Here is a 20,762-nt window from a genome sequence, read left to right as displayed (position 1 = left end):
GGATACAGAAAATGTGGTACATTTACACAATTGAGTACTACTCAGCTATTAAAAACAATAAATTTATGAAACTCTTAGGCAAATGGATGTATCTGGAGGATATCATCCTGAGTGAGGTAACCCAATCACAAAAGAACTCCGGACTCACTGATAAGTGGATATTAGCCCAGTAACCTAGAATACCCAAGATAAAAGAAAACACAGGAAAATCAAGAATAAGGAAGACCAACACGTGGATACTTCATTCCTCTGCAAAATAGGGAATAAAACAGACATGAAAGAAGTTGCAGAGACAAAGTTTGGAGCTAAGACGAAAGGATGGACAACACAGAGACTGCCCCACCCGGGGGTCCATCCTATAATCAGCCACCAAATGCAGACTCTATTGCATATTCCAGCAAGAACTTGCTGAAAGGAAACTGATAAAGCTATCTCTTGTGAGACTAGGCCAGTGCCTGGCAAATAAAGAAGTGGATGCCCACAGTCATCTATAGGATAGAACACAAAGACCCCAATGGAGGAGCTAGAGAAGTTACCCAAGAAAGTGAAGGGGTCTGCAACCCTATAGGTGGAACAACAATATGAACTAACCAGTACCCCCAGAGCTCGTGTCTAGCTGCATATATAGCAGAAGATGGCTTAGTCAGCCATTGTTGGGAAGAGAGGCCCCTTGGTCTTGTAAACTTTATATGCCCCATACAGGGGAACGCCAGGGCCAAGGAGTGGGAGTGAGTGGGCAGGGGAGCAGGGTGGGAGGGAGGGTATAGGGATCATTCAGGATAGCATTTGAAATGTAAATGAAGAAAATATCTAATAAAATAATTTTAAAAAAAGAAGTAGTTGGGACATAATGTCAGAATAGTTTGGGGAAAGTGGATCATCTTAGGCTTTTTGATGCTTCTCTGCATTTTAACAAAGTGAAAATTTTCTATAAGAATTACTGTTTAAAAACTAGACACGATAGTCAGTGTCTGGGGGCTAAGGACATGGACCAGCAGGTAGAAGCACAAGCCTGAAAACACGTGTTTTGCCCTGCATCCTACGCATCATCATTCTTACTATATGTCAAGATTTTAGTGGAAACCTTAGTTTGTTTCTCTGTTACAATCACCCTAGAATTCTTTTATTTTCAAAGTTAGAACTTTCAGAGAAACATTTTAAATGCTCCTTGGTTTGGCTGCTCTCAGAAGGACAAGGAAACAGCTTGCTCTGGGGGAAAAGGCAAGTCTTAGGCCATCTTCCCATTTCTTAGCCAGGTTCCAGTCTTCATCGCAGCTCTCTTTGGGAACATGGCTGAATTCACAGCTTCTTGACCTTTGGTAAAAGCCAAGGTTATCTCCAGTTTTAAAGATATTCCTGATAGACATGTAAACACTCCTATATGACCAGAAACCCTGGTGTATTTTAAAAGTTGACATTATGCCACAACACTTCCACAGTATAGTACCACAAACGCAGAATGTTTTGCGCAAGAAGTTCGTATCAGAATCATAAGGTTTCAGGATTTTTATCAAATTGAGCTGAATGTTAATTGGTCTTTGATTTCTGTGTGTTCTTTTTAAGGGAGTGAACTCATCCTTAGAAACTTGAGAACCAGCTCTGGTTCAGACCGGGAAACTTTAGTAGCATGTATTTTATGTGGAGGCAGCTTATCCTACTTAGAGAAATAAAATCATTTGCTGAGATTATTTGGTAGTTTTGTCCCAGTACCTATTTAAAATATCTAAACATGTTCACCTTAATTAACAAATAACTGAAAATTTTACAAGCTACCTATCACATTAGTTGCATTCACCCATTAATATGAAAATATGGGTTTTATAAACTATTATCATTACATGATCCAGTTAAAAACTGGTCAAAAGTCTGACCAGTTTTTCTCCAAATGAGAATAAGAATACAAATGCCAAGAAACATTTGAACTAATGTTCAACATCATTAGTTACTGGTAAAATCAAATCAAAACCATGATTTTAGTGGAAACCTTTAAACTCAGCAGAATGGCTGTGTTTTCATTTCAGGAGAATAAGTATTGGAGAACAGGTACATATATGGTAATAACTGTACATTGCTGATAGGAATCCAAAATTTTTAAGGGCTATGGGAGAGTCTAATAAGTTCTCAAAAAGTTAAATGTAGAATTAATAAAATGTTTATCATTTGTGCTCCTAACTAAATATCTGAAGAATAAAAGCCAGGGTTTTAACAAATATATAAATGTTCATATGCATACCAGCATGATTGTTAATTGCCAATATGCCATCAGCAGATGGAGAAATAAACAAATTGGAGATTGTATGGTATAATGGATTTCAAGAGTACAAAGGAACACACTACTGATAATTACTAAAATGTGCATGGTTTTGGAAATAGTATTCAAGGTGAAAGTAGCTAGACACAAAAGGTCACAAAAGATCACATCTTATATGATCTCATTTATGTGTATACCCTGAGAAGCTGAACCATCATAGACATAAAACACTGGTGGCTGACAGAAGGAGAGGGGAGACAGAAATAAAATGTCACCTTGGAAGAGGTGCAGGATTTATTTTGATATGATGAAATGTTTTAGTACAATATAGAGGAGCTATATAGTGACTGTGCAGTATTATAAATATACTAAAACAACCCAATTCTTTGCTTTTAAGTAGTTAATTTGATATGAACTGCACATTATAAAAAGCAGTTCTTGAGTTAAATAAGTAAACAGGATTTAAAGATAAATATCAACACAAAACAGCATGAGAATTAAAATTCATGTAATTAAACTTTGGAAAGCTATGTATTTAAGGCATGTGCTATCTTCTATATGGAGTCCATTTAGAAAACATATAAAGAAAAACAAATCATTGTCACAACAATCAATATGTCTGTTACTTGCTGTGGAAGAGTTTGTGATCTAAAACTGTCACAAAGATATGTGGGGCAGGCCATGTTCCATCTTGGCCCTTGGATACTTGTATGGCACTTCCCTTTAGAGTAGCTTATAACTTTATGTGTGCATCTTTTTTCATCACTGCATATTGCTTTATAGTTCAGTGGATATTAATGCAAAGGTTCATTTTAATGTAAGATTAAGATTTCTATTAGCAATAAAATGCTTTATGATCATTACATTCACCTAACAAGGATCTTTATTCTTCTATTTATTGAACTAGTCAGAATTTTTTGAAACAATCCTTAATAAAGCCTACCTACCTTGCTTTGGTATTATACTAGTCTGTAACTACATTTTTAAGATATGATTACTATGTCCTCAGTCGAAGTCACTGATCTTCATATTTCTGTTTCAGAAAACTAAAATCAAAATGTCATTTGCAGTATGTATATTATCTATCTAGGCTCTGGTCTTGATTCCCAGCACTGAAATTTTTAAAAATATACCCCATATGTAAATCTATTTTGTATGTAAAATAATCATCTGTATCAGAAGTTAAAATATGCTTAATTATTTGTATAATAGAATATAAAACCCTATATCTAGGCTGAATCAACTCTCTTAACTATTTAAGGTACTTCCAGTGCTAAGGATAGAAATGTTTCTCCTATGAGCAATGATGCTTGATATGCTTCCGCAGATTTATCTAGCTTTAGCCATAGCTTTCCACTGCATATTTTACATAATCAATGGCAAATGAGTGCAAAATCCACAATTCTTCCCCTTTTTTTAAAAATAAGTTTTACAAATATAGCCAACAGCAGGTTCTACTTCAGTTCTATTTAGGGCTCACATTGTCTCATCTGCATGTAATTAAACAAAGCCACTCAGAATGTACTTTAGTTACATTGTCCAGCATTTTTCATTGAAGAATATATCACAGTATCAATGGGAATCTGCTGGAATGGAAGGGCTTTGTTCTATGAGTTGGGAACAAGGAAGCACTCCCTCCCATTCTAGTTGCATGGCTACAGGATCTTACTGGATAGAGGAGTCCACCCAAGCTCAGTTTTTGCTCATAAGATACATGTATTTGGGATATGGATGTTTTCAACATATGGAGTTTTAAAGCTTTGGAAGCTACATAAAGCACCATGAGGTAACATTTACACCACACAAAAACAAGAGTTGCTCTCTGTATACTCCTATAAAGATTTGGAATAGAGTAATGTATCAAGGAACTGTAGAGAAAGAATTAATTTCCTTTTAACACTACAATTATCCTGAGACCCTAGCACCCCGAGAGGCCGAGGTGGTAAGATTCCCAGGAGTGTGAGATCAGTATATCATAGATAGTGAAGTCCAGACCAATCACATGGACTGACTAAATTGTGGAAATGGGAGCCAAATTAAATACTTCCCTCTTTAATTTGTAGACAGTTATTCTTTTCTCATTTCTAACCAGTTTAATATTTGCAAGGCGCTGCACACCTAGAGATACTAAATATGATTTACTGGTATATAATGTTACTTTCTTTGAGATAAAAAAGATATTACCTGATTATATTCATTTATTGGAAAATGGGCTAAATCTTCTGTGTGGGAAATCTGAAGAGGCTATAAAACTAATATTCTAAAAAATAAAATGATGACTTGTATGAGGACATAAATGCAAATATGAAAATTGAAAAACATCTGCTTTTTTTCTAGGGAGCATTCTTCTATAGTCAGGGGTGTTAGCTGCAGCATAGTGTACCAGTTATTTAGTGAGCTTAAAAACAATTCATTTCTCCATAGAGAACAGCTGCAGCGAATCCAGCTTTCCCCAGCTATGAACTCACTGTCAGTTTCATCTGAATATAATTAACTCTATCTCTATTTTATAGACAATAAACTGTAATTCTTTCCTGATGTTCTTTCTGAACATGAAGTATTAGATCTGTGTGGCTGCTGTATAAATTCTCCCACGCATCAAATCATTAGTAATATGAAGACCTAGGTAGTCACTGAATATCAAAAGTTTTGAGGACTGTGATGAGAATTGTAAAAGTGACCCTGAATTACACAGGAGTAAGAAAGACATTCTGTGTTCAAATTGTTATAGTAGCTAACTTCAAAGCCATAGGGATCTCTGTCATTTGGTTTCTTTATCTTACACTGATCATTCCTTTTCCTAGCACATAACCATGAAACACATTAAAATAAATGTGAGATGGGTTTTTATTTGCTTGTGTGTCTGTTAATTCATTTTTTGGTATGGGAATATGTATGGACACATGCATGCCACAGTGGACATGTGGAGGCCAAATGACAATGAGTGGGAACTTGCCTTTTTTTTCTATTATGTATGTGTGCACCTTATTCCATGAGCCATCTCACTGCTCCAAGAGATAGTTTTTATCTATTTATGTTTGTAATCGATGAAATAACTCTTCTTCATAAACTTGAAATATGCCTCTAAAGTAATGCCTATAAAACTTAAATCGTGCTGTAAAATCCTTGTTGGTAGACCATATTTCATATGTTCTTTGATCATTTGATTCTTTATGAGACAGTAAAATTTACAATTGACTAGGGATTAAATTTGGTTAGTGTCAAGAAGCATCCTATAGATTTCTCTAAAAGATCAAGTTGTATTTTTTTCTGTTAATTTAAGTTATTGAACTTGTTTTCAATTCCCAATTCTATGCAGAAGTAGAAATAAGCATGTCAAGGATTTTTCAATAGACAATCCATGAAATATAACACTATTGTGCATTTCTCTGAGTATTTATAGACAAGTGATTCCTTCCATGAATGAAAAACTGCTTTAATTTTTAATAAAGACAACTTTCTTGAATATAGTCTTGGGATGAGTTTTGTATGGACATTGGGCCCTTATGTCTATGTCACACTGAAGCAACTCCTGCACACTTTTTCAGGGGCAAAGAAAAAGTCAACTGTCACACTGAGTTATTTAGGAAATGTTAACAACTTCACACTCTTAATTAGCACGTTAAGCAGAGTTTTCAGGGCAAGACTCAAAGAGTGAAAAACTACCAAAGTAGTCTCTCTGCATAGAGCATATAAATCCTCTGATTGGGACTGAATTTAGTCCAAGTTTCTAATTAAACAGTGGAGATATGTCTATCCTTGTCATGCAGAAACTTTTACAAGATTGTCCCATAGTAACATTTATTATGGATATGTATAAGGATTCAAAGGATATCCACCGGATTTCAGATTATTCTCCTTGAAAGTACTAAATAAATTTAGCATCTATAGGAATGAAATGATTTTGCATATTTGAAGTATGCAACAGCATGTAAAACATTATACCATTGTATGGAGTCATAAAAGGTGTATGTATGAATATTTTCCATATGTATTTATACTAAAACGATATATACCTGACATAGTAAGAATTCTGGAATTTTGGTTTCATTAAAAAACATGGAAATATAATAATGTGGGGTTTTTTGTGTTTTAATCCCAGGGGTAAGGATGTGAGGAGCTTCGGAACTGTCTGCTGCAGCAGACTATGATTCGCCTTCTGCTTTAGCAGAGGCATGATTTTGCTAGTTGAAGATAGTTTTTGTGATTGTGTGACATTTGGAATTCTGTGAACTTTTCAGATGGTATATGAATGCTAGGACCCTGAGAGGTGTGGTTGGTGGTTGGTGGTCGATGGAGGTGGGTGTGGGGGAGGTTACAGTTTGTTAGTAGTCATGCTCAAAGAGGAAGCAAAAAGAAAGGATATTAGATGGAAATAAATATAAAGGAAAAAAGATACCACCCACCATGTAGCTAAGACTGGCTACAACCTGACATAACTGTGCATTGTGATATAGAATATGGCAAAGAAATATCATTAGTGGGAAACATTCTTGGTTAACTATAACTTATAGCTTGAAACAGATTCTCAATTTTCCCCCAAATCTTTGTATTATATTCTAGTTGCTGTTTAATTTTTCTTAATAATAGCTAATGCTGTATATAATTAAGTCCTAATAATCAGGAATAATTTTAGAAATATAAATATATATACATGTTTTGAGTATGTGAGTGAGTTTTGGAGGAAGTGTATTTGGGAGAATGTGTATATGTATTTGTATGTGTATGATGTGTATGTGTGCATGTAGCTTTATTACATGGTTACAGCCTCATAACTGTTTAAATAGAAAATATCATGAGTTGTTAATAAAATCATATTATGAAATACTGAGGAAGCTAATTAATATAAAATAATGCTGTACATTGGTAAATTACATGAATCAAGTTGAGATCTCAGTTGAGAAAGAGTCCTTCAAGTTTGTTAAACTGGCATGTCAAATATCTGCTATTAAATTTTTGCATGGGTCTTTCACTGATTAATAGGAATTAATAGTCTGTTCTTAGAAGCATGCTAATTTTTATATTTTGAAATATGGATTTCTGGAATAGAATAAAAAATGAACTTTCCTTCAGTATTATGAGATTTACTTTATATTAACTCTTAGATATTCATCATAATAAATTGCGTCATTCCTGAGAAAACAATAAAACTGACATTTATGTTGATGTGTTCAGTTGCCTTAGTTGATTTTTTTCATAAGAGTTGATACTTTGCTAATAGCTAATGGCTATTATTTTATGGCTATATTTTGAAAAGCACTAGTGTATTGCTACCTATTTTAATTTTAACAGTTAGATTTCACAACATAAGATTTAATCCCAGCAAATATGTGAACAACATTAGAAACAAGAAAAGATCAGATCTAGAAAAGATAATCATAGTACCTACACTCCCATCTTTAGAATGTGAATAAATTTTTTACATATCACTGTAAAGCATGATTTCATTAAAATCAATTTCAATAGACAGATTTTTATCTTGCATTTTCTTAAAAGGTACTGGAAAGTAACTCATATTAAAAATTCTTCTTCAAGTCCCATTTAGCCATTACTTATTAATCTTTATTTGGAGTATGCAAAAAAATAATATTAATAATATAATATTAAATTTTCTCAATTTTTGGCTATGGAAATTATTCTTAGAATAGACACTGAAGGGTTACAAAGTTTTAAAAATACATATAAAACAGCAATCATTGAAGCAAAAATCTATTTTTGTAACATCCATCTCATGAATCACAACTGCTTTTCTAAAGGATCCTGGCTTAATTTCTACAAAAAATCATTTTAACATAGATTTTTCTGTAAAGACTGGGATTAGGAGCAAATAGTTTAACCCTTTGTGGATCTATGGCCATGGAGAGAGAGTCAACAATAGACTTTTTTCTTTCTTTCTTTCTTTCTTTCTTTGTTCTTTCTTTCTTTCTTTCTCTTTTTCTTTCTTTCTTTCCTTCTTTTTATTCCTTTTTTTGAGTAAAATGTGTTATACATTATTGAGCAATGACCAGGATTTTTTTTTTTCTGAAACATATCATCTTTTAATGAAGAAATCATGAAAGATTTGCTATTGTTCAAGACATATGAATCTTTGAATGAACTCAAATCTTTCTAGCCAGAGGGAAATTCTTAGAATTTACATTGCTTCCTTGCAGTACTTATGTCATCTGCTCTCTTGACATGCTGAATTAACATTGCAATAACCTGGGCTAGTGATGCAAATCAGTCTCATTGTAGAAGAGAAAGGACACAGGGAACAGGGTTTGTTTCCTTTGAATTACAAAAACCTCCAGGACCTGATGGTATAGATACTCCACAAATAAATTAAAAAAAAACAAAACCCTAGATTAAAATAAATTCTGAACAACCTCAATGTTAAACATCCAGATGGTAGAAAAATGAAACAGGATAAAACAGAATGGAATAATATAATACTGAGTTATATAAGTTTCACAAGTGGGTGAATAGTATTTATTTCAGGCTTAACTTTCCCTTTTTGTTTTAGTGTTAGCTAAAAATGTGTGAAGCCCTCCAGTCTGGGAAGAACAGAAATAGTTTGATAACAATGAAATCCAGTGTACTGGATAGCTTTGTGTCAACATGAAACAGCTGTAGTTATCACAGAGAAAGGAGCTTCAGTTGGGGAAATGCCTCCATGAGATCCAGCTGTAAGGCATTTTCTCAATTAGTGATCAAGGGGGGAGGGCCCCTTGTGGGTGGTGCCATCTCTGGGCTGGTAGTCTTGGGTTCTATAAGAGAGTGGACTGAGCAAGCCAGTAAAGAACATCCCTCCATGGCTTCTGCATCAGCTCCTGCTTTCTGACCTGCTTGAGTTCCAGTCCTGCATCCTTTGGTGATCAACAGCAGTATGGAAATGTAAGCTGAATAAACCCTTTCCTCCCCAACTTGCTTCTTGGTCATGATGTTTGTGCAGGAATAGAAACCCTGACTAAGACATCCAGTAAACATTTTTTGTCAACTATTTTGTTGTGCATTATATAATGTTGCGAATCCAGTTAACAAAATCCTTACCCACAAATAAAATCTGAGATACAGGAGAGAGAAGAGAGAATTTCAGGCATAAAAGGTACCATAGAAAACTTGACATATTGATCAATGAAAACACAAAGTATAAAAAGTTCCTAACAGAAAATATTCAGGGAATGCAAAACACAATGAAAAGATCAAATCTAAGAATAATAGGAATAGAAGACGTTGAACGATCTCGGATAAATATTGTTAAATAAGTTAAATGATGCTAAATGATATTGCTATACCTCAGATATCTTTCAGAAGAAATAAACATCATGTTTTTTGTAATCTTGACTATGCTAGCCTATGAATAATCAGACTTCCTTTATTAAATGCAAATTTGTAATTTGTTATGAAGGGAAATGTAACAATAAAAATGAGCTTCATGGTACAGTTTAAAAAATAAAATAAAATCTGAGCTTATATTCTACTAAAGATATTTAATATGCATTATGTATAGTCTACTAGATAATAAGGATATTATTTCATATTATTATGTATATTTTACTAGATGATAATAATATTTTATATATATCATTTATAAATTTAGTGGTGGAAGTGAGACTTAAGATAGAAAGTGTATATAAGCAAATTAGTAGAACTGTTTGGGAAGTACTAGAAGGTATGGCTTTGTTGGAATGGATGAGTGGCCTTGTTGGAGGAAGTATGTCCCTGGGCTGTGGAATTTTGGCATTTTACTTGACATTTCTGGGCCAGTGTCTCTTTCTCTCTGCTTGATACACTTGGCTCAGGATTTAAAACTCTCTGCTACTACTACAGTTCCATGCATATCTGCTTCTTGTTAAAACTGTCATGGACTAACCCTCTAAAGCTGTAAGCATTCCTCTAACTAAATACTTCCTTTTGTAAAGGTGGCCTTCACCATGGTGTCTCTTCATACCAACAGAAGAGTAGCTAAGACAGGGAGGGAATATGGACAAGGGAAACTAACACTAAGGACCATTGTTGAGGGGACATATTGAAACCTACATACAGTAGAATCTTCTTAAAATATAAACATAAAATCTAAATGGAGGAATCAAATGAGGGGAGAGACAAGGCTGCAATTAGACAACCACTGCCACCAACCTAAATTTCCAGTATACAAAATGGGTTTCATTTAATTGGATTGTTGGCAAAAGGAGCTTCAATTGAAACCCCTAAACTCTTTAGGCTATTGCCAAGACTATTGTGTGCTCACTACAAAGTGGTGAGAAGGTCCTTTTGATGAAGACAATATTTATATATCTCATCGATCACAGAGAAGTGAACCTGGTGTCCACCTAGAGCCAGACAATTATTCATACTACTGAAGGTTCTTTTCATACTTCAGAGGAGAAAGGTAATCACCAGCCCAGCTAAAAACCCTGAGGTATACAATGATGACCTGCCTGCATTATTCACTGCATGATGCACGAATATTGTGGTAGTAACTATCTGATTGAATTTAAGGTCCACTCCATGAGATGGAACCTATATCTGACATTGCTCAGACGGCAAAGAACCTAAGACCAGATAGGCCATGAACCTAGGGTTAAACCAAATACTACTGCTTTACTAAAATAATATAGCAATAATGTGACTCCTATAGCATTTTCCCAAATCTATAGATCAGTGTCTCATTCAGTACATCAGAGAAACTTCCTCCTACAATAGACAGGAATGAATACAGAGACACAAAACTATACAAAATAAGAGACTTCGGAAAACTTAGTCCTAAATGAAATATCTCTATCAAATGTCTCTTCTCGGGACACTGGGAACTCTGTAGAAGAGAGGCTGAAATATTGTAAGATCCAGAGGGGATGGAAGACACCAAGCAAATGGTGACATTCAGACACAACAGGATTAATGCACATATGAACTCGAAGAGATTGTGACAACAGACACAGGGACTGCGGAAGTCTAAATCAGGTGGGTTCACAATGCTGAGAGTGGAAGTGAACATGAAATCCCTAACCAAGAAACTATCTCCAACTGACAACTGTTTTCGAAGGAACAATTAATTAGTGTTCTCCAATGGAGCATCATATTGACCATAGTTTAGGATCAAAGCAAACCCAGGAAAGAGGAGTAGAATAAGGGAAATATTCAAAATAAGGGCTGAAATCAATCAATTAGAAACAAAGAAAACAATACAAGAATCAAGGAAACCAAGAGCTAGTTCCCTGAGAAAATTAACTAGACAACCCCTTAGCCAACCTAACCAAAAAACAGAGAGACAATATCCAAATAAACAAACTCAAAAATGAAATAGGAGATATAACATACTACAAGGACATTTCAAGAATCATTAAGCCTTATTTCAAAACCCTGTACTCCACAAAACTGGAAAAACTTGAAGAAATAGATGGTTTTCTTGATAGATATCACTTACCAAAGTTAAATCAAGTTCAAGTAAACAACTTAAAGGGTCCTATAACTCCTGAGGAGACAGGAGCAGTCATTAAAAAGTCTCCCAACCAAAAAAGCTCAAGGCCAGCCACTTCTCACTGAGAATTCTACCAGACTTTCAAAGAAGAGCTAATATAAATCCTCCTCAAACTATTTCACAAAATAGAAATTGAAGGAACATTATTAAACTCATTCTATGAGGTCAGAGTCACCTGATAACCAAACCACGCAAAGACTCAAAAAGAAACAAAATTTCAGACCAATTTCCTTTATGAACGTTGATGCAAAAACATTCAAAAAATACTAGCAAACTGATTCCAAGACCACATCAAAAACATCATATACCAGGATCAAGCAGGCTTTATCCCAGGGGTGCAGAGATGGATCAATATACAAAAGTACATCAATGTAATCCACCATATAAACAAACTGAAAGAAAAAAAAAAAAGAACATGGTCATCTCATAACATGCTGAAAAGGCCTTTCACAAAATACAACAGCTGTTCATGTTAAAAGTCTTGGAGTGATCAGAAATACAAGGCACATACCTAAACACAATAAAGGCAATATACAGCAAGCCAATAGCCAACATCAAATCAAATGGAGAGAAAATTAAGCAATTCCACTAAAATCAGGGACAAGAGAAGGTTTTCTACTCCCAGTGAGAGAAGATGAGCCTAACCCTCAGGAGACTTGAAGTGAGGAGGAGGTCTGTCAGGGGTGGGGAGGGGTGTGGTAGGGTGGGGTGGAGTGAGAGGCTTAGGGGATGGGGACATTCTCATGGAGACAGGGGTTGGGGTGGGGGAGGAGGAGGAATGTGATGAGAACCTGAGGAATGTGATGAGAACCTGTTAGAGGGCAGACCAGGAGGGGGATAACGATTGGATTGTAAAAAAGATTATAGATAATTTTTTTTTAAAAAATAGAGTATTCAAAGATCAAACTAGAACAATAAGACAATAAAAGGAGATCAAGGGGATATATATTGGAAAAGAAAAAGTCAAAGTATCACTCTTCACAGATGATATGATGATCCCCAAAATTCTACCAGAGAATTCTTATACATTCAGCAACGTTGTTGGATACAAAATTAACTCAAAGAAATTAGTAACCTTCCTTTATACAAATAATAAACAGTCTGAGAACAAAATCAAAGATGCAACACCATTTTCCATAGCTTTGGTAACTCTAACCAAGTGAAAGACCTGTATGACAAGAACTACAAGTCTCTAAAGTAAGAAATTGAAAAAGGTATCAGAGGAATGAAAGATCTTCCATGTCCATGAATCACTAGGATTAACATAGCAAAAATGGCCTCATTATCAAAAACAATCTAGAGATTTAGTACAATTCCCATAAATATTGGAATGCAATTCTTTATAGACCTTGAAAGAACAATTCTCATCTTCATATGGAAAAAAAAAAAGCTTAGATAAAAATGATGATGGATAATAAAAGAAATTCTCAAGGTATCACCATTCCTGATTTCCAGCTGTACTGCAGAGCAATATTTATAAAAACTTTATGGTGTTGTTGTAAAAACAAACATTAATCAATGGAAGGAATCAAGTTTAAGACCCAATAGTAGACCAACACACCTACAGACACTTGATTTTTGACATAGAAACCAAAACCATACAGTGGAAAAAAGAAAGCATCTTAAACAAATGCTGGTCTAACTGGATGTCTGCATGTAAAAAAATGCAAATAGTCCATATTTGCAAATAGTCACCCTGCACAAAACTCAAGTCCAAATGGATCAAAGACAACAAGATAAAACTTAATGCACTAAATCTGAGAAGAAAGTGGGAAATAGACTTGAATGCACTGGTACAGGAGTCAACTTCCTGAATAGAACACCAACAGCTCAGGCATTAAGAGCAAAAATTAATAATAAATGGGTCCTCATGAAAGTGAAAAGCTTCTGTAAAGCAAAGGACAACATCAATGGTACACCATGGCAGCCTACAGAATGAGAAAATATCTTCTCCAACCCTACATCTGATATACAAAATATACAAAGGACTCAGGAAATTAAACACCAACAAACCAAATAACCCAATTAAAAATGGTCCACAGAGCTAAACAGGGTTCTTAGCAGATGGGTCTCTAAAGTTCAACGTCCTTAGTCATTAGGGAAATGCAAATCAAAATGACTCTGAGATTCCATTTACACCTGTTGGAATGGCTAAGACCAAAAGCCTCAAGTGGCAGCACCTACCGGCAAGGATGTGGGATATGGGGAACACTCCTCCTTTGGTGGGAGTGCAAACAAGTACAACTACTCTGGAAATCAATCTTGGGGTTTCTCAAAAAAAAAAAAAAAAAAAAAAAAAAAGAATAGTACTACCACAGGACCAAGCTCTACTACTCCTGGTCATATACCTGAAAGATGCGCCACCATACCACAAGGACAGTTTTACAATTGTGTCCATAGCAGCCAAAATCATAATAGCCAGAAACTGGAAACAACCTGCATGTCCCTCAACAGATATGGATAATGAAAATGTGATTCATTTACACAATGGACTACTACTCAGCTATTTAAAAATAAGGACATCACGAGATTTTTAGGCAAATGTATGGAACTAGAGAATATCATCCTGAGTGAGATAAACCGGTCCCAAAGGACATACATGGTATGTGCTCATTGGTAAGTGGATATTAGCCATAAAGTACAGGATACCCATGATACACCCCACTGACTCAATAAGCTAAGTAACAAGGAGTACTCAAGGGAGGATTCTTAAATCTCACTCAGAAGGGGACATAAAATAGTTACCAGGGGTAGAAAAAGGAAGGGAGCTGGGTGGGAAAAGTGATCGGGAGAGGAATGGGGTCATCAGGTGTAGGGAGAGCTGGGGAGGGAATGCTAGGTGACTGAATCTAAATCGTTGGAGGGGGACATTTGTAGGATGTGACAGAGAGGTGTGTTGAGGCTCCAGGGCATCTATGAGGGTTAGTTTATCTGAGACTCTTAGCAGTGGGGGTGCGTTAAGAAGCCCAAAGTGGCCACTTCCTGTAGCCAGGTAGGACTCCCAGTGAAGGGATAAGACCACAAACCCAGCCACAAAACCTTTGACCCAACATGTGTCATGCCTACAAGAAGCATAAGGATAAAGTTGGGAAAGAGAATAAAGTGAGGGCCAACCAATGACTGGCCCAGTTTGAGACCCAGTCCATGGGAGAGAGACAACCCCTGACACTAGGAATTAATAGCAGACAGCACACAGGAGCCTAGCATAGCTATCTTCTGAGAGGCTCCGTCCATCCAGAGAGAAACAGATGCAGAAAACCACAGCCAAATAAGGGGTGGAGCTGGGGGAGATTTGTGGAAGAGTGGGGAGAAGGAATGAGAGAGCTGGAGTAGTCGAGGATACCACGAGAAAAACTACAGTGTAATTAACCTTGGCCCATGGGGGCTCATGTTGGCTGAACCACCTACCAAAGAGTATGCCTAGGCTGGAACTAGGCCTCTTACACATATGCAGCAGATGTGCAGCTTGTTTTCATGAGGGTTTCTAACAAGCAGAGTGGGGGCTGTCTCTGACGCTGCTGTGGGCCGTCGGGTCCCTTTCCCATCGCTATGCTGCCTCATCTGGCCTCAGTGGGAGAGGATGTGCTTAGTCCTGCTCTGACTTGATACACCAGGTGGGCGTGGACCCATGGTAGGCCTCCCTTTCTCTGAGAAGAAGGGGAGGGGAAAATTGTGGGAGTGGGTGTAAGGGTGAGACTGGGAGGAAAGGAGGGAGGGGCCTTCAACCAGGCTGTAAAGTGAATAAATAAACAATTAGTTCAGAAAAAAGAAAGAAGGAAATATAGAAGATGATAAATATCTACCACAAATCTGGAAAATTTAGATGTGAAATTTTAACAAATACGATTATAAACATCATAGCTATATACTACAACATACATCATAGCTATATAACTACAAACATATTATATTATATTATATTATATTATAGACTATGGCCACTGTTTAAAACGAGATCAGTGGAAATAGCAGCTTGCACTTAGAAGCTTCAGATATAAAACTACTGCACTAGAGAAACCTTTGATTTGGAAAGAATTTTTTTTTTCCAAACTGAACTCATACTTAAACCATAAATAATTGGTTTTATTAATTACAATCTACCTGCTGTTATGATCAACATTTCTTATTCACATTTTTGGATATTTACATGCCTAACATATCTATTTCTTCCCTTGAAGCAAAAGTATGCTCCATAAAATAACCTCTGCTATTAAAACAAAATTTATTTATACTTCTACAAACCCTAGCCGTGAGGCTAATTTGAGGTTAGTTTAAGAAAATTGTCACAAATAAAATAAGCATAGGTGAACTGGGCCTAATGTATTATATGTCCATCTGCCCCCATCCTGGTCAATGAATTTACGTTAAGCTTTTACAGTAACTATCCTGGCTAGAAGAAAGTGTTCACATGCATTTGAACAACACTCTAATAATGAGATTTAGTACCCCTGATCTAAATGCACGATCATCCTTCATCCCTAGCCTTGTTTGTTTATAGTCAATGTTTATCCCATCACATGGGTAAAAGGAGTGTTAGTAAAATACACTGCAAGAAGTCTATAATTCAGATACTTTGATATTAAAGCAGAACTTTTGTCTCAGACTTCATAAAACAACAAACTTTGTCCTCAGTTTGTCCTACATGCACCTTTTATGTGAGTGTAGTCTTTCTTTCTCCCACCACTTCCCCGCATCCCCTGACTCATTTATAATGACACAGTCTCCCCTCAGTTTTAGCATCTCCCTTTCTACACGATAGTATTGTTACCTTCTAAATCTGCAAACACATGATTAACATCAACTCATCCATTGTCTTCTAACTGAATAGAATCCCTCTTACCGTGAAGCCCTCGGAATACTGAAAAGGAGCCCTGGAACTTTCGTCTGCTGTTGGACTCAGAGGCTTGGGGTCAGACATTGAACGCTGCATCATCTTGGCTGTCTTAGGACTTGCCGGGGGAACTTTAGCCATATCTGGATGGAGTACTTTCTGTGGACTTATGTCATCAGGGAGGGGTTTTTCATAAGGTACAAAGGCTGGTTCTAAGGCGTTGCCTGGGGAAAGTGGTGAGATGGGTGAGTAAAGGACTTTTGGAGATTTGGGTGGGGAAGGAGCCAGCTGGACTGTGGGGTCTGCCCGAAGGTGAGAAGAAGAGTAACCAATCTCTAAAGGTGTTGGGCGTTTCTTGTCTTTGGGTGGAGATGTGGCACCCATATATGGAGGGCTCTGTGTGTCTGAATCTGTTTCTGTTTGGCATCCTAAACTGCCCCCTTTGTAAGTCTTTTCAGGCGCTGAAATGTGTTTAATTATTTCTACCTTGGCATCCACCCGTGCTCGTATGGAAGGTGTTCTTATGGTTCCCACTGGCTCAGTTTGCACAGATATCTCTGCGACTGTTTGAACTGCTACACTGGAGACTTTGGAAGGGGGTTTGGTCTTGTCGCCCTCTGCCGTGCTATCTCCGTATTTCCCTGTTCGCGCTTTTCTCCTGGACCTAGAAGGCATATCCCACTCATCCTGGTCTTCGTCATCAGTTTGGACACTGGTATCAACGCTCTTTTTAGTTCTTCTTCTCCTACTTGCATAAGTCCGATCAGCAGTTTCTTCATCGTCAGTTTGCACACCACTGTCCACTATCTTTTTTAAATTCCGTGGATCATCTGCCATGCTTTCCCCCATCTCCTCATACTGCCCCCTAACTTTAGCTCCAGAACTTCTCTTTTTGGGTTGTTTCTCCTCCTTTACAACAACATCTGTCAGAGGTATCTCCGAAACAGTGCTTAAGATGCCAGGTGGGGCGATGTACTGAGTCACACCATCAGACTGAACCGTGTACCATCCTTGGCTCTGTGGTATTTCAATGGCTACCACAGTAGACGCTGTTGTGGTGGCATCTTCAGTGGCCCAAAACTGACTGCCCTCTGTAGCAGCATACTGACCCTCCAAAATTGCCTGCTCAGTGGTGGTTTGTGGAGAAGCGGTCCCAGAGGGGTCATAGTTATACTGGTAGATCTGGCGAAGTTTTTGTTCCTCAAGCTGCTGGTGGAGCTGTTGTTGCAGCTGCTGGATCTGCTCAAGCTGTAACTGTTGCTGAGCTAGCGTCTCCTGTCTCATCATGAATTGGGCCTGCCGCTCTTCCTCTTGTTGATAGAGAAGGTGCTGCTTCATAGACTGCAGCTCTTCCAGCTTCTTTTGAACCATGATCTTTTCTTGTTCTCGGAACCTCTGAATCTCCTGACGTTCCCACTCCAGTTCCTCAGCAAAGCGTTGTTGCTTAATTTTCTCCAGTTCCAGGAGCTCTCGCTCCAAGTCAAGTTGCTGTTGTTGTTTGTCTTCATCAGGGACAATCAAAAGAGTGCTTTCCTCTCCAACCACCTCAGAAAACACCTCAGAGGCTGTGGTTAAGGTAGGAACAGAGTCCATTGTCTCAGCAGGAAGAGTTTCCATAGTAATAGTTTGCAGGCTGGCATTGATGTCAATACTGGTTACTGAGATGTCTGTTTCTGATGCACCTGTTGTTATGAAATACGATCTAGGCATTGGCTGGCTTTGATGCAGGGCTGATAATGAAGTTACTGCATCTGTTGTATGAATGCCAGATAAATCTCTGACCGTGGTGCTGAAAATGGAGCCAGGTTGAGTGGTGATAGCAAATGTGGAGGGGATTGGAGTTGCTACTGAAGAATAGACAACACCATTAGATGATCTTAAAACACTTCCCACACCATACTGTGGTCCAGGAGGTGGAGTCATTCTTGCTGTGGAATACTGTGGGGTACTAATCCCAACTCCCGAAATGACTTGGCGTGTTTCTGGGTATGGACCTGTAGTCTTGCTTGAATAATCCATTACCTCACCTGAAATACAGGGTAGAGTTATAGTCCAGTTCTCAGAATGAATGGTGCTGTTTGGGTGTGAAAGCCCTTTTATCCTGATGAGCGAAATGAATGGGACTGCATGCAAATCCACAGGTTAACCTAATTAGATGCGGAAGAAAAGCAATGTTGAACATGCAGGCACATGCAGGCAACAACAACAGCAAGAACCACGGAGAAACAAAAATGCACATGTACTTTAAAATATATGGCCAAACCATCCAAAGAAAGCAAAAATGTAAACAAAAACTGGAGCAGGGATACTTTTCATCCTGAAACGAGCTGCATAACACCATAATGACATTTCAAGGCAGGGTCTATGGCTACATCATACTGACCTGTAGACACTCTCCCTGAAGTTAGATCTACTGCTGCATCAGTTCCTCCAGAATAATCAAAAGCATTCTTACTTTTATAGAAAAAATGTCCAGCTTCGGCTAAATTAGTGTCTGACATAGAAGGTTTCATTCCACCAATCCCTCTGTAACCATATGGCCCTGATCTATCATATTGATAGTGGTCATCCCTGTAACCAAAACGGTCTTCAGGAAGGGTAGTTGCAGGCTGCTGTGCTGTGCAGCTCCGTCCAAAAGGCAACTTGTAAACCATGTCACAGCACACAGCTCGTCTTCCTGCAGTCAAATCAACTGGTTTTTCATCATCTTCTATGATTTTAGTCACAACATTTGAAGTCGATTCATCCATTGTCACAACAGTTCTATGAGACTTTGATGTGCTGAGATCTACCACTTCTCCATCAGGGATCCCCTGAGATACGGTGCTGTCAGTCCATCCATTTGTTACACCAACAGGAGGTACAGTGACAGGCTTTGTGACAGCCGATGTCACTGCCTGAGTGGAAGGACCTAGTGATAAGTTTATGGGTGCTTCATCTCGAATTGTAGGAAAAGTCTGGCTACTAGGTTTCTTGTATTGTAACTCAGTATGTTTCGATATAGTAAGCTGAAGTGGTGATGTTACTGCATGTTCTATACCCGCTTGGCTTTCTGTGCCTGTTGTGTAAATTGTAGTATCCATGCACGTGACAACAGCCACTGTCTTAGAGTCCATGGTGACTGGAGTTACTAAGGAGGAAGCAGCACTGAGGTTTATGATAGAAGGTTGGACAGCACTCATTTGTCGCCTGTAAACTTCATTCGCTGTGGTCTGCCTTTTCACGTCCATGGCAGAAGCAGAAAGATCCATACATTTTTCAGTTACTTTAACCTCTGTTTTTGGTATTGTACGCAAATCAATGGCATCTCCAATAAGTGGCAACTTTCCATTTTCTTTATACTGATGCCTGTCTAGAGCCAGAGGTTCTGGAGGAATTGGGATGGAAACACTTCTGGGAGCAACACTTGGGACTGTACTTCTCGCTGCAGAAACTTCGGGTTTTGAAGCTTCTGTTGGAAGAAACTGTGTAAGTGAAGTTGGTACTGTTTGAAACAGAGATGCTGTTACAGCAGGGGTAGCAGAAAATGTCCCCAAAACTCCAGATGTATATAGGGTTGGCTGTGAAGCACTTGGAATTTCTGTAGCTGTCACGGGAGGAACTACAGAAAATACCGTTTCAAGGGAAACAAGATCTTTTGGGGGTGATCCCAAGGGCCAACTTGTAATGGCTTGAGCAGCAGAAGAATCTGTTGGAGTCCCAGGTTCAGAGGGCAATGTAATAACCACATAAGTCTCCATGAGAGACTTAGAATATCTCGGTGAGGATTTATTAGAGTGTGGGGAAAGTGGAGAGGTAGGGGACGGCAGTTTGTAATCTGCTGAGGTCACTAAATTTAAGGACATACTTGATGTTAAAGACAGACCTGTTGGTTTGGGGCACGGATCTGTTGTTTTCTGTGTAGTCACTGGAATCTGAGGAATGGCTGGCTTGGGGGCAATTGGAGGTTTGCTTGCCTCTGGCCTATGTGTAAATACAAGTCCAGTTGGAATGGAAGAAGGCTTAGGAGGGACAGGAGGAGGTGCAGCAGCACATATTTTCGTTGCAGGTAAACCATTGCTCCTGCGGACAGCTGTGGCCTCTACAGTAGGAATAGCGTCAACATGGGTTGTAACAATAGTAGTTGGAGCCACTGGAGCTGCAGCTACCAACTTTCTTTTAGGATAAGTGGGTGGCTTAGGAGAAGTTGCTGGAGGCAATGGTGGGGGTGGGGGAGGAGG

The 20,762-nt window shown here is 37.9% G+C and overlaps 1 protein-coding gene across 1 annotated transcript in view; it reads right to left on the bottom strand.

Moving 5' to 3' along the window:
• Positions 1-20,762, bottom strand: part of Pclo (piccolo presynaptic cytomatrix protein) — a 317,165-nt gene that overhangs the window by 152,403 nt on the left and 144,000 nt on the right. The window contains exons 6-7 of the mRNA XM_021190148.2: positions 18,926-20,762; positions 16,552-18,569 (exon numbers count right to left, since the gene is read on the bottom strand). The exon at positions 18,926-20,762 is cut by the window's right edge and continues 1 nt beyond it. Of these exons, the coding sequence (XP_021045807.1) occupies positions 16,552-18,569; positions 18,926-20,762 (3,855 nt within the window). The remainder of the gene's footprint in view (positions 1-16,551; positions 18,570-18,925) is intronic.

The sequence above is a fragment of the Mus pahari genome, chromosome 2, assembly GCF_900095145.1.
Source record: "Mus pahari chromosome 2, PAHARI_EIJ_v1.1, whole genome shotgun sequence".
In the NCBI taxonomy this organism is placed as follows: domain Eukaryota; kingdom Metazoa; phylum Chordata; class Mammalia; order Rodentia; family Muridae; genus Mus; species Mus pahari.
Note: the sequence above shows the minus strand (reverse complement) of the source record. Positions and strands in the feature narration are given on the sequence as shown.